Source organism: Pan paniscus, chromosome 10, assembly GCF_029289425.2.
Source record: "Pan paniscus chromosome 10, NHGRI_mPanPan1-v2.0_pri, whole genome shotgun sequence".
NCBI lineage: Eukaryota > Metazoa > Chordata > Mammalia > Primates > Hominidae > Pan > Pan paniscus.
In genome coordinates, this window is record NC_073259.2 from 39,594,980 (window position 1) to 39,607,927 (window position 12,948).

General features: G+C 51.3%; 1 protein-coding gene across 3 annotated transcripts in view; it reads right to left on the reverse strand.

Annotated features, from left to right (window-relative positions):
• Positions 1-588: 588 nt before the first annotated feature.
• PDE1B (phosphodiesterase 1B) overlaps positions 589-12,948 on the reverse strand; it is a 29,691-nt gene continuing 17,331 nt past the window's right edge. For all 3 annotated transcript variants that reach the window (XM_003807562.5, XM_057299436.2, XM_003807563.6), the window contains 14 exons: positions 12,761-12,874; positions 10,476-10,658; positions 10,230-10,296; positions 9,485-9,601; positions 7,085-7,225; positions 6,578-6,678; positions 6,342-6,467; positions 6,113-6,214; positions 4,612-4,732; positions 4,198-4,279; positions 3,731-3,839; positions 3,130-3,260; positions 2,486-2,606; positions 589-1,973 (listed from right to left, as the gene is read on the reverse strand). In XM_003807562.5, the coding sequence (XP_003807610.1) occupies positions 2,503-2,606; positions 3,130-3,260; positions 3,731-3,839; positions 4,198-4,279; positions 4,612-4,732; positions 6,113-6,214; positions 6,342-6,467; positions 6,578-6,678; positions 7,085-7,225; positions 9,485-9,601; positions 10,230-10,296; positions 10,476-10,658; positions 12,761-12,874 (1,498 nt within the window). In that variant the 3' untranslated portion in view covers positions 589-1,973; positions 2,486-2,502. The remainder of the gene's footprint in view (positions 1,974-2,485; positions 2,607-3,129; positions 3,261-3,730; positions 3,840-4,197; positions 4,280-4,611; positions 4,733-6,112; positions 6,215-6,341; positions 6,468-6,577; positions 6,679-7,084; positions 7,226-9,484; positions 9,602-10,229; positions 10,297-10,475; positions 10,659-12,760; positions 12,875-12,948) is intronic.

The window sequence follows — 12,948 nt, forward strand, 5'->3', positions numbered from 1 at the left end:
GTGCCGATACCTCCTCGCCTGCCCTCCAAGCCTCAGCTGCCTTCCTTTTGGATTCCCAAGCTTCAGGATGTGTTCCCTCTTCCAGCTGTGGGACCGCTGTCCCTTATTTCAACCCGTTAGCAACAATGGATAGAGAACACAGTGGCTATTAATGAAGAGGCCCATGCTGGAGACTGGAAGGGTTCCCTTGTCCTAGACATTGAGGGGCCCAGATAAGACAAAAACCAAGCATAAGAGAAGAAACTGTCTCAGATCTCACGGCCAGGCCTCTCTCCTGCTGCTGTTTTTGATTTTCCCAGGTAGTGGGAGAGAGGAAAGGAGGGAAGGCAAGATTCTTTCCCCCTCCCTGCTGAAGCATGTGGTACAGAGGAAAGAGCAGAGCCTGAGAAGCGTCAGGTCCCACTTCTGCCATGCAGCTACTATGAGCCCTCGGGGCCTCCTCCTGGGCCTCAGCTTGCCCAGATACATACCTAAATATATATATATATATGAGGGAGAACGCCTCACCCAGATTTTATCATGCTGGAAAGAGTGTATGTATGTGAAGATGCTTGGTCAACTTGTACCCAGTGAACACACACAGTCAGGCCTGGTCTCCCTTCTTTATTGTTCTCTGGCTATAGCAGGGGTCTGGGAAACCAAGGGCAGGGGTGAGTCACATGCGTCTCTGCCCTTCTCGGGGTGGGGTAGGGTGGAAGTACCAGGGTAGCAGGTCTAGGAGACCATGGATGTGGATTTCGCATGAACAGGGCCCACTGTACAAATGCATGGTTGGTATTTACAAGAAAGAAGGAGGGCAGTCACCTGGACTTTGGCCTTTCCTGGGGCGAGGTGGGGGCAAGGAGGAGCCTGAGGAGAGGAAGGGGCACCGCGCCTGGCTGGGTTCTCTCCAGAGGACAGGAAGGCAGCAGCCCTGAGCCCCTTGTCCATCTGCCTTTCACCCACTACCCCTCACTTGTCTCAGGGGAGGAGCTTCTTAGTGCCTGCAGCTGGGCCAGTTCTGGGACGTGGAAAGGAGGGGACAGACCCTCTCTTTTAGCAATGCAGGATTACTCACCCTCCCCAGGCACCCTTGACCCTAACCCAGCTGGTGTCGATACATTCTGAAGGTGCTTTGCTGGGGAGATCCTCAAAGCACTTTACAGACATTGGTCGGATGGAGCCTCCCAGCCCCAGGGGAGAGGAAGGAGGCAAAGGGCTCGGGACTCAGCCAGGGCAGGCGACAAGCCCCAGGGGCCCAGACCAGTCCCAAGGAAGGTCCCAGGAAAGGCCTCCCGCAGCCCCTGGTCACAATGGCTCCTTTTGCCCCGGTCACTATATCAGAAAGGGAGAGAAGGAAGATTGCAGAGGATCAGGCTGGAGATGGGGCTGAAGCAGCGCAATTCTGGGGTGAAGAGGATGTCCTATCCACCCCATTCCCAGGTCCTAGAAAGGTACCATGCCCTGAAGGAACCCACTCCCCTCCCCACACATAGGGCTCTGAATACCCCCAGCTTTCTATCCTATTCCAGCCCTTCCCAGGGGAGGAAAAGGGGGACCCAGACCTGCCAGCTAAGATCTGGGGTGGGGGGCTGAGGGAACCCCCAAAATGTATTGCTTAGAAACTTGGAGGCAAAAAGGATGGGGGAGGTCCCAGGGGGCTGGCATCTCTGATCCTTCCCCAAGGCCCTGGGACGCCTCCAGGAAGCTCCCCGCTCCCTGGCAGCCGCCTGGCCATGAAGAGAATCCAGAGGCTGAGGGATGGGCACAGTGACCACTGGGAGCCTGAAGTTCCCCAGTCTTGCTGCCGGAACATTAAAGTGCACCCCAGTGGGTGTCAGGTGGGGAGGGGCCCTTTCCCCAACCCCAAATCTCTGGCATTTGGCCTTCAGGTGGGTTGTTTCTTCCACGACCACGCTCCCTTGGAGCAGATGGGGGAGCCAGTCCTGATGGATGGTGCTGATGACATCAAACACTTTGGACTCAATGAAGACCTGGGGAAAGAGGGAGAAACTTCAGTGCCCTGAGCTTTGCCTTCACCTCCAACCTGACCTTCCTTCTCCAAGTCCTGATCCCCACTCAGTCCCGAGTAGAGCTGTGCAAAAAATGCCCTTCGGAAGGGTGCCCAGCCAAGGGGGTGAATAGGGGCTGCAGTCGAAGTCACGTTCAGCTGCCCTCACTGAGCTGTGTGCCCTGGCTGGGCTCCTTTTCCCTAACCCTCCCTAAGGTGCGGTGCAGGTTAGCTGTCACCTGGCATGGGCCCACCCTGTTCTGCTGCTGTTCTGAGAAACTACCTCCTTTGTTCCTGCAGGGACTGGGGGACAGAAGAGCGTGGGAGGATTTCCCTGCTCCACCCACACTTTGGCTCCATTCTGTCTTCACTCGCTCCATTTTACTGCTCAAAAGGGGAGAGAGAATGTCGCATCCACTGGAGCCCAGAGACGACCCAACAAAGATGCCATGATAGACACCAGCTCTCCTACACCCTCCACCACAAGAGGCTCACCTGGGCCAGCCCCAGGGCTAATCCAGATTCCCATTCTGGTTGTGTTCATCTTCGGCAGGGGATGGGGGGGCCTCTTCTTCACAGGGGGACAGCTCGTCAATGGACATCTGGTTGGCGATGCCTGTAGAGGAGCATAAAGGAGGCTGAGCTTAGGCCAAGAAGTATTCTTCCCCAGAACCCAAGGAGTATGTGGAGACATGTAAGGGATTCTCATCCATCAACCTGCCTTCAAGCTGAACTACATTCAACCCATCCCCACTTGGGAAGAGCCTCTCCAGCCTTGCTAAAACTCAGAACCCTCAACACCACCCTACCACCCCCTCACACAGGAAGAGATTTCCCAGCCAGGGCCACCAAATTAGCCAAATCTACAGGGGCACCATTTACAGGGACCACAGTGTGCACAGGGACCCTTGGGTTGTGGAATATCTGACTGTCTCTATCGTCTCTACGGCCCCCATTCTTAGAACATTCCAGGCCACTCAGCCAGTCTTTCCTGTGATCTAACTGGTCTGATCAGCTCCACTCCCAAATCAAGGAGTCCGGCAAAGGGTTTCCCCAGGGGCTTAAGAAAAATGGACCTCCTAGTGCTCCATGATCCACCCACACAAGTTCTCACCCCTGCCCTCTGCCATGGTACCCACCACTTGCTGCCCGTTCCTTCCATTTCTGCTTGTTCTCCTGAATGCGCTTGACCCAGGTGGAACGAAAGCTGACCACATCTGGGTTGGGGTCTCCCACTTCCACATCCAGAGAGGGCTGGCGCCACTGAAAGCTAGAAGCAGAACCCCCAACAGCCCCAAGAGGTAAGCCCCAGCCCACTCCAGAACCACCTTAGCCCTGGGAGTGCAGGACATGGAAGACCAGGAGAAGGTTCAGGGAACTTCATCTTCCTCTTTTCCTCTACTAGATATTCCCCAAGTCCCTGTCCCTCTCCCCCTCATTTCACCCCTCCCTCTCCACATCTTCCCTCCTGGTAGAAGGAAAATTAAAACAAGATTAGCCAGAAGGCAGAAAGACAGCTAATGGAAGAAACAAAAATATGGTGAAGGGGAGCATAGGTACAGGTCACACCCTTCTGATCCCATCCTTCTGTCCCTGACGGCAGAGGGACTCCCAAGCTTGAAGCAGCCTGCCTCCCCACCACCCCACCATGGCTGTGAGTCGGTCCTCTCTGTGAGTCCAAATCCCTCCCTACCACTGCCTTCCTGAACCAGGATATCTGGCTGCCCCAGCCACCCTCACCTGGGCTGGTTTTTAGACTTGGAGTCCTCATCCGCCAGGGGCTGAACACTCTTCTCTGCCACATCAGTCAGCACAGAGAATGTGGGCTCCACAATGAAGTCGATGAACCCTGCAGTGGAGGAGCAATGCCGTAGAGATGTCTTACTATTATCTGGAGGGCTAGGCAGAGCATGCAGCTGGCATGGCCAGGACCCCTGGCTGCTTATGAAAGAGGATGGAGAGGTAACCTGGGGCTGAAAACTTCCCAATGCAGGGCAGGCTTTGGGATGATGTCTTGGTGCCCCAGAGAGCTCCTCCCTGCCATTGCAGCCCCCTGGCCTCCTATCCCAGGACCCCATGCTCTAGCACAGTAGGCTTTCCTCTACAGGAAGAATGGTTTGGGGGGTTGAGGACTTGGAGCAATCCTGACCCAGGCAACATCTTTTCCCCCTCCCAGTCCTCCCCTTCCTGCAGGAGAGGACACTCACCTATCTGAGACTGTGCCACTAGAGTGGAAGTGCGGTCACAGAGTGGAGAAAAGGGCAGGCCCAACTCTGCCTCCTTGTCACCCTAGAGGAGGGAACAGGGTAGGAAAGCTGGAGAGGATACCTCAGACCTACCAGATCTGGGGTACAGGTGGCAAGTGGTGGGGGTGGGGGGTTGTTGTGTGAAATTTCTGCACTGTTGACCTGGAAATTAGTAATATGCAAATGAAATATATGCAAATGAAATGCAACTGTTGTTAGGCTTTTAGGATAATGGGGTTTTACCCCAAGGATTTGGGATCAGGTCAGAGACTACAGGTAGCAAAAGGAGGATGTGGAACAGGATTGGGGAACTTGGAGGGCAAAAGGGGAGAGAAGGCCCCCATAGGCACAGGGAAGGCAAAGATGCCACGCTACCTGACGGAAGAATTCCTCCATGAGGGCCTTGGTCCAACGGCTGTGGACCAACCACTGCTTGGTTGGGTGGCTGATGTCAGCAGCATGGAGCAGTAGAGACAGGGCCTTGGGCTTGTCAATCCTGGTTGGGGCAGATGGCAAGGGAAGGGAGACTGATCTTTTAGGAAAAGGAAGTTAGGACCATTCCCTAACTTCCCACGCACACCCTATCACATAACTTCTTTCTTTTTTTTTTTTTTTTTTTTTTTTTGAGACAGGGTCTCACTCTGTTGCCCGGGCTGGAGTGCAGTGGCACAATCTCAGCTCACTGCAACCTCTGTCACCTGGGTTCAAGTGATTCTCCCACCTCAGCCTCCCGAATAGCTGGGACTACAGGCGTGCATGCCACCACACCCAGCTAATTTTTGTATTTTTTTGGTAGAGACAGTATTTCACCGTGTTGGCCAGGCTGGTCTCAAATTCCTGACCTCAAGCTATCCCCCTGCCTCGGCCTCCCAAAGTGCTGGAATTATAGGCATGAGCCACCACGCCCGGCCTCACATAACTTCAAACACCCTCCAAAGCTACACACACACCCCACACACAGACACACACACACTTATATATGTTTAGGTAGCATCACGGGTTAGTAGCTGAGAGCCCAGGCTCTTAGAATCAAAGGGCCTGGGTTCACGTCTATACCTACCACATGTTAGCCACGTGACACTGAGCAAGTTACTTAAAATTTCCATATTTCATTTTCTTCAACTCTAAAATGGAAATAACAACCCTACCACATATCGAGTGGTTCTGAGAATTAAGTGACAAACAACAAATAAGTATTCAGGAGAGTGTCTAGCACATAATAAGTGCTCAGTAGATATTATTTAGAATAGTAATAATTATTATCATACCCTCAACAATGACCCGCTGTGACACTGCATCCCACACATAAACACCATACACAGAGATTAACACACACCTTCAGGACACACACACACACAGTCCACTCTCACACACATTTATACATTCCCACTCACTTCTAAGCAACATTAGATGTAATTATGGCATTTGTTCTATGCACTTTTTTAAACCTCATATGACTCTCCCAATAGCCCTATGAGACTAGGAACTAGGGGCAAGCTGTTGTGGGGGGAGGCGTATCATTTTCACCATTTCAGAGGTAATAAAACTGGGGCAGAAGGGTTGAATGAATTTTCCAACATTCCAGAGTAAGCCTGTCCCAGAGCTGCGATGAGAACCCCCATCTTAGATTCCCAGCCCAAAGCACTCTCCAGTGGATCAGCTGCCAAGGCTGTGAGTAAACGTAAGGACACACACACACACACACACACACACACACTCTCTCTCTCTCACATAGAGATGCAGTCTGATACCTGAGGCCAGTGGAGTCTCTACAGCGAGGTAAAGACCTGGCACACCAACTACCCTTGTGTATACCCCCCCAGTTCACACACCCCTCCCTCTGGCCTGGCCCCAGCCACACCCCACCAGATGCCACCTCTCCAGCTGTTGCAAGGCTGTCTTCATGGTCTTCACTTGCTGGAAATGGCAGGACATGTCTGTGGCCAACACCATCTCAATGACCAGGGCTCGGAGTTCTCTGAGCGGACATAAAAAGAGAAGCAATCAGCCCCCTCAGCGCTGCTGGGCAGGAGGTCCAGGAAGTGGAAAATGGAGTTTGTGGTAAGGGAGTCTCTTAGGGATGCCAAGTACTGGCTTCTGCTCACACAAACTCATCCTTGGTGAGGTTGATGAAAATGTTCATCTCATCATCCTGCATCAGTCGGAAAACAGAGCTGATGTGGTGATTCTCCAGCACTGAACGATCATTGTACAGGATGGCACATTCCGACCTACAAAGCCAAAGTTCATCATGACCGACCGCCCCCTGTAAGGAGGGACTCCGGCAACCTCCCCACCTCCTCTTGGCCCCTCCTGCCCCTGCCACATCCCCACCCCTCACTTGGTCTGGATGTGGAAGCTGTTGGTAGTGCCCGTGTGCTCATAATCATGGATAGCTGCAGCAAAGATGATGGCCAGGAGCTCAATCTCCGACAGGCAGTGCTACAGGAGGAAAGAGAAAGAATGAGAGAGGGGTGACGCCTGCTGGTCACTGCCCACGAACCTCCACACACAGGCTAGATCACTCATCCCATCCCTTCCATGCTTCCAGGCCAGCTCTTGGTTAATGCAGCCAGGTTTCTCAGCTCCCGAAATGGCCAAGGACCTTCCTCCATCCGAACCTGCAACACTCCCACTGCATCCCAGCACACGTCCCTAGCACTGTCCAACGAGTTTTAGTCTACCTGGGAATTCTCTAGAGTGAGTTAATCCAGTTTGACTCTGTCAAGGCTTTGGAGTGCCCAAGAAGAACCAACGAGGAGAAATGGAAATGGGAGTACAGTCTAGACCTCCCAGTTCTGTAGCCATAGGCCCTGAATCACAGAAGAATCATCTCCAGGGCACCTACCACCATCCCTGTGCGGAGCAAGAAGCAATGGACTGTCTGGGTAACATCGGCTGCGTGGATCTGGTTGTGGTAAGGATTCTTGTACTTCCCATAGCCTGTCTCCAAGGCATCCAGGAAACTCATCAAAAACACAGTGGGAATCTGCGGGGGGTTGGGGGAAATGGAGATATATCAAGGATCCACAGGAATGGTGGTGATTACGGACCAAGATCAACAACTTTCTTTAGAAGGCAGTGTGGCATAGGGAGAGAGCACAGGACCTAGTTAGGTGAACCTGGCTCATATCCTGCCTCTACCACCTGCTGGCTGTGCAACCTTGGGCAAGTCACATGCCTCTCTGTGCCTCAGATACTTAATTGCAGAATGAAAGATAATACCACCTACCTGGAAATTAATGAGATAAGTACAAGGCATTTAGTAAATGCTCTCTAAAGAATAGCTATAATTATTATTATTTCCCTGGAGATTTCAAAGAAAATGAAAGAAAGCTTCCCTCCTACCTTCCAAACATCCCACTCCATCCCCACATCCAAAACCATGAAGAAGGGCTCAGAAGTAAGGGAATGAAGAAGATGACCTAGAGAGGACTCTTCCAGCCAGATGTGGGTTACCCTCTCCTTTGAGAAGCCCTCCCTGACCACTTACCCTCTACATGCACCAGTACCCGCGCCCTCAGTCCCACAGAACACACACAAAAGCACCAGCAGCCAGAGCTCTGTCCAGCTACTCTGAATTCGGTCCCTGTCTCTGTGTACGCCCTTAGGGTATGTCTGCCTCCTTCAAAAGGCTCAAGGCTCCCAGAGGACAGGACTGGTGATCTGTCCCTGAATCTCTTGAGGCTAGGAGGGGACGAAGGTTCAGGACTCGGGAGGTTTCTGTAGAGATGAGCAATACAGTGACAGAGACACAGAAGAAGCACCACTAGTCAGTCAGACCCTAACATCCCCCACCCGCACCCCTGGAGGGCTGTGCCCCAAATTCAGGAAATTTTAAAGGACTGTTTCCATGACAACTGCCCTTGCTTTTGCGTTGCCATGGCGTCTCTGGAGGGAAGGGAAGAAAAAGGGAGGAGTAGGGGAGGGGCTAGGTGCCCAGGAAGAGAATGTGGAGTTTGAGAAGGGCAGCTGCTACTGGCCCTACCATCAGAGAAAACTAAAACAAGAAGCACCCCCTCCTTCCTCTAACTGCCTTGGAGCAAAGCAGACTGGGACTGGGCCAAACCTAACCCAAAACAGCTACTCTTGAGGTCCCCCAAACCCAGTCCTTCCAGGTAAGGAGGCAGAGTTTAGGAGAATCTAGTGACTGAAGTCTGAGAGCCAGTTTGGGGAAACATGAGCTGGGAAAAGTCTTAGGAAAAAGAGAGCCCTGCTATTCTCTGTCCTGGAGAGGGCAGGATTGGAAAGAAGAAAGTAAAATTGCAGAACAGGCTTCCGGAAGGCACTTAAGAAAATTTCAGCTGAGCATCTCAGGAAAGTTTTGGAAACTCCCTAGGGAGTTGTTGTAAAAGGAGGAGTCAAGGGTGAAGGAAGGGCTCACATGCACAGATAATTTGTTCTAGTGAAGTGGAGGCAGAGGATGGATGGAATGACCTCCCGAAGCTGGCCTAGGAGGGGACCCTCCACCTGGACTCCTTTGACCGCCCCTCTCTATGGCCCTTCAGATCATCCACGTTTCCCTTCACCTTTAACATCTACTGCTCCCCAAAGTGCTGACCCAATATCCCCATTACGGCTCTTCAACCTCCCTCACCCTCTACTTCCAAATGTGATTTGTCCATGTGAAAGTGTTTTGTTTTTTTCCTGGCACTTTTTCCCTCCCAAAAGATGCTCCCTCCTGGTACAGGATCTAGGAAGGACTTAATCTCATATAATTCTTCCCATCCAGACAAGCTGAAGAGCAAATGAAGTTCACACACCGTTCCCCTGTCATACAAGCCCCACCCCCAGCCCTGTCAAGAGCTGACCTTCTCTATATAATTCCTTGCACAGAGACCAGAACTGGGGGACGGGGGAGGGAGTGGCCAATTTTATCCAGGAAACATGGTTTCTAGTCCCAAAGGGCACTGGCTGACAGCATCTGAACTCCAGGCCTCCAGTGTCCACACTGCAAGTCAGCCTAGAGAGGACAAGTTGGGGGAAAAAAGCAAAGCGGGAGAGAGCAGAATCCCAGGCTAGATGGTTGCAGACCGAGAATCTCCCCCTAGAAATCAATTAATGAAGCCTGGAACTAAGACTGCAGCAAGTGAAAGAAAGGCTAGGCTGGGCGTGGGCATGGGGAGACTTCCCTGATGTTGAGACTGAGTGAGGGGATCTATGGAATCTGTTTGTTGGGAGGCTTTTAGAACAGGCATGAGAGGAGTGGACAATCCTGCCTGGAGGTAGAGGTAGGATGCTGCCCAACCTTGAAGCGGCTGATGAGGTTATGCCGAGTCAGCAACTCAAAAACAATGGTCCTCAGGGCATGGTCATCTGCTGCCCGGTTCAAGGAAAAGACATCAAAGCACCAGAGATCCAGGTTCTGTGGAGAAACAATAGATTATGTTGCTTTCCAGCAGCAGCAAGGGTTGAAGTTAGACTTCAAGAAGGACTTCCCATGAGTACAAAGTCTTGGTAAATAGCAAAGCAAAGAAATGGTGAAGTGTGCCTCTTTCTTCCCATATATCTCTCAGTATGGGAGAGACAGGAAGGCAGGAGTTTGCTCCTATACTGGGCAAAAGCAGTTTTGATAAATGTGGGAACAACAGTTAAAAGGGAAGGCAGGCCGGGCACAGTGGCTCACGCCTGTAATCCCAATACTTTGGGAGACCGAGGTGGGCAGAACACTTGAGGTCAAGAGTTCGAGACCAGCCTGGCCAACATGGTGAAACCCCATCTCTACTAAAACTACAAAAATTAGCTGGGCATGGTGGTGGGCACCTGTAATCCCAGCTACTCAGGAGGCTGAGGCAGGAGAATCGCTTGCAGGGAGGCAGAGGTTGCAGTGAGCCGAGATCACGCCACTGCACTCCAGCCTGAGTGACAAGAGCGAGACTCCATTTCAAAAAAAAAAAAAGAAGGCAAAAATCATGCCATAAACAGGGTCTAGAAGTCCCAGTGGCTATTCCATCCCCTAACTTTCTCCTCTTTCCCAAAAACCCAGAGATTACCTTGAGACAGTTGAGAACCGCAGTAGAGTAAGTGGGGCCCACAGAGGTGTATGTTCTCCGGAACATCCTGAGAGAGAACAATGAGAAGAAGCCCACATATGAAGGTCTGGGAGTGGAGGTGTGGCCAGCTGGGGATGTGGGGATGAGCCATGGGATCATACGGCTGGTGGTCATGGAAGACCAGGGTGGCTGGGAAAGAGGGACACAGCTAAAGGCAGAGGGAGGCTGAGTGTGGGCGAGCCTCACCGTTCCACGAAGATCCCAGCCTGCACAGCGTGCACAATGCTTCGGAACTTGGGCTTCTCCTCTGCTCGGCGGCCTTTGGCCCGGGCCTGCTGGGTGAAGGTGGAGGCCAGCCAGTCCCGCACCTCCGAAGGCACGGCATCTGACCGCAGCTCCTGCAGCTCGTCCTCCGTGTCCAAGATTTGCCTGAGACCCCAGAAGGGGAGTCACAGAGGAAAGACAGCAGGTGCTTCCACAGCCTAGAGACCCTGTACCCAGCCATACCCCACATTTAGTAACTCTCATGCCAGCTCTCTGTCTTCAACCCTGTTTCCTTTCTTTCTCTATATCTTTTTATTTCTTTATCTAACATCTCCAATAATGAAACAGGTCTCCATGTGAGGTAGTGAGCATCCCAACTATGGAAGTGTTTAAGCAGGAAATGGAACGCATCTTTCAGGGATGCTATAGAGCAGCACCATCCAATAGAAATAAAATGCAAGCCGCATATATGAAATTTTAAATTGTCTAGTAGGCCACGTTAAAAAGGAAAAGAGAAATAGGTGAAATTCACTTTAATGATAATTTTTTTTTTTTGAGATGGAGTCTCACTCCGTTGCCCAGGCTGGAGTGCAGTGGCGCGATCTTGGCTCACTGCCACCTCCGCCTCCCGGGTTCAAGCGATTCTCCTGCCTCAGCCTCCTGAGTAGCTGGGATTACAGGTGCCTACCACCACGCCAGGCTGGTCTTGAATTCCTGACCTCAGTTGATCCATCTGCCTCAGCCTCCCAAAGTGCTGGGATTATAGGCGTGAGCCACCGTGCCCGGCAATAAATTTTATTTTACCTAATACCTCCAAAATATCATTTCAACATGAAACCAAGTGTGTGTGTGTGTGTGTGTGTGTGTGTGTGTATTTTTAGACAGGGTCTCACTTTATCGCCCAGACTGGAGTGCAGTGGTGTGATCACAGCTCACTGCAACCTCAACCTCCCCAGATTCAGGTGATCCTCCCCCCTCAGCCTCCCAAGTAGCTGGGACTACAGGTGCACATCACCATGCCCAGCTAATTCTTTAATTTTTTGTAGAGACAGGGTTTCATCATGTTGCCCAGGCTGGTCTCGAATTCCTGGGCTCAAGCAATCAGGCTGCCTCAACTTCCCAAAGTGCTGGGATTACAGGCATGAACCATCACGCCCAGCCTTATAAAATTAATGAGATATCGGCTGGGCGCGGTAGCTCACGCCTGTAATCCCAGGACTTTGGGAGGCCAAGGCGGGCAGATCACCTGAGGTCAGGAGTTCAAGACCAGCCTGACCAACATGGAGAAACCCCATCTCTACTAAAAATACAAAAATTAGCTGGGCGTAGTGGCACATGCCTGTAATCCCAGCTACTCAGGAGGCTGAGGCAGGAGAATTGCTTGAACCCCAGAGGCAGAGGTTGCAGTGAGCCAAGATCACACCATTGCCCTTCAGCCTGGGCAACAAGAGTAAACTCTGTCTCAAAACAAAAAAAAAAAAATATATATATATATATATATGAATATCTTACATTCTTTTTTCTAAGTCTTTGAAATCCATCATGTATTTTATGTACACATCTCAGTTCATACTTGCCACATTTGAGGTGCTCAATAGCCACCCAGAATGGTGGCTCCCATGTTGGGCAGCACACATCTAGAGGTATTCCACAGTGGAATAGATGAGCTTTAAGGTCCCTTCCAACTCTGAAGCAGTCTTCTGTCCTTCTTGATATCTGTGTTTGTCTCTATCTCTGCATCTCTATGTCTGCCTCTGCTTCTTTATCTCTTACCACTATTTCTCCCTGGATACCTGGAGCTCTTTTTAAATTTTATTTATTTATTTATTTATTTTTTGAGACAGGGTCTTGCTCTGTCACACCAGGCTAGAGTGCAGCAGCGCAATCTCAGCTCACTGCAACCTCTGCCTCCTGGGCTCAAGCCATCCTTCCACCTCAGCCTCCCGAGTAGCTAGAACTACAGGAGCATGCCACCATGCCTGGCTAATTTTTTTTTTTTTTTTTTTTTTTTAATGTAGAGACAGGGTCTTGCCATGTTGCCCAGGCTGGTCTCAAACTCCTGGGCTCAAAGAATCCACCCATCTTGGCCTCCAAAGTGCTAGGATTACAGGTGTGAGCCACTACCTAGAGCTCTTTATATCTGGTCCACCCTCTCTCTTTCTTCCGGTCTCTGTCCATGCCACATGTGTCTATCTTTGTCTTAACCCCTCTCTCTGGAACACTATGTCTGACATCTTTCTCCTTCTCTGTCTGTCGGTCTCTCTCACCGTGTCTCATCTATGTAGACGGCTTCCAGCAGAGAAGCTGTGTACTCCAGATTTTTCTTCAGCTCCTCAATGTTTATCTCCCCATTCTCCAACTGCTTCACCATGTAGCGCAGCCTGCAGGGAGCAGATACAGAGAGGCTGCTTAGGCACAGCTACCTTATCATGAGAACAGCATACTCCCTAATAAG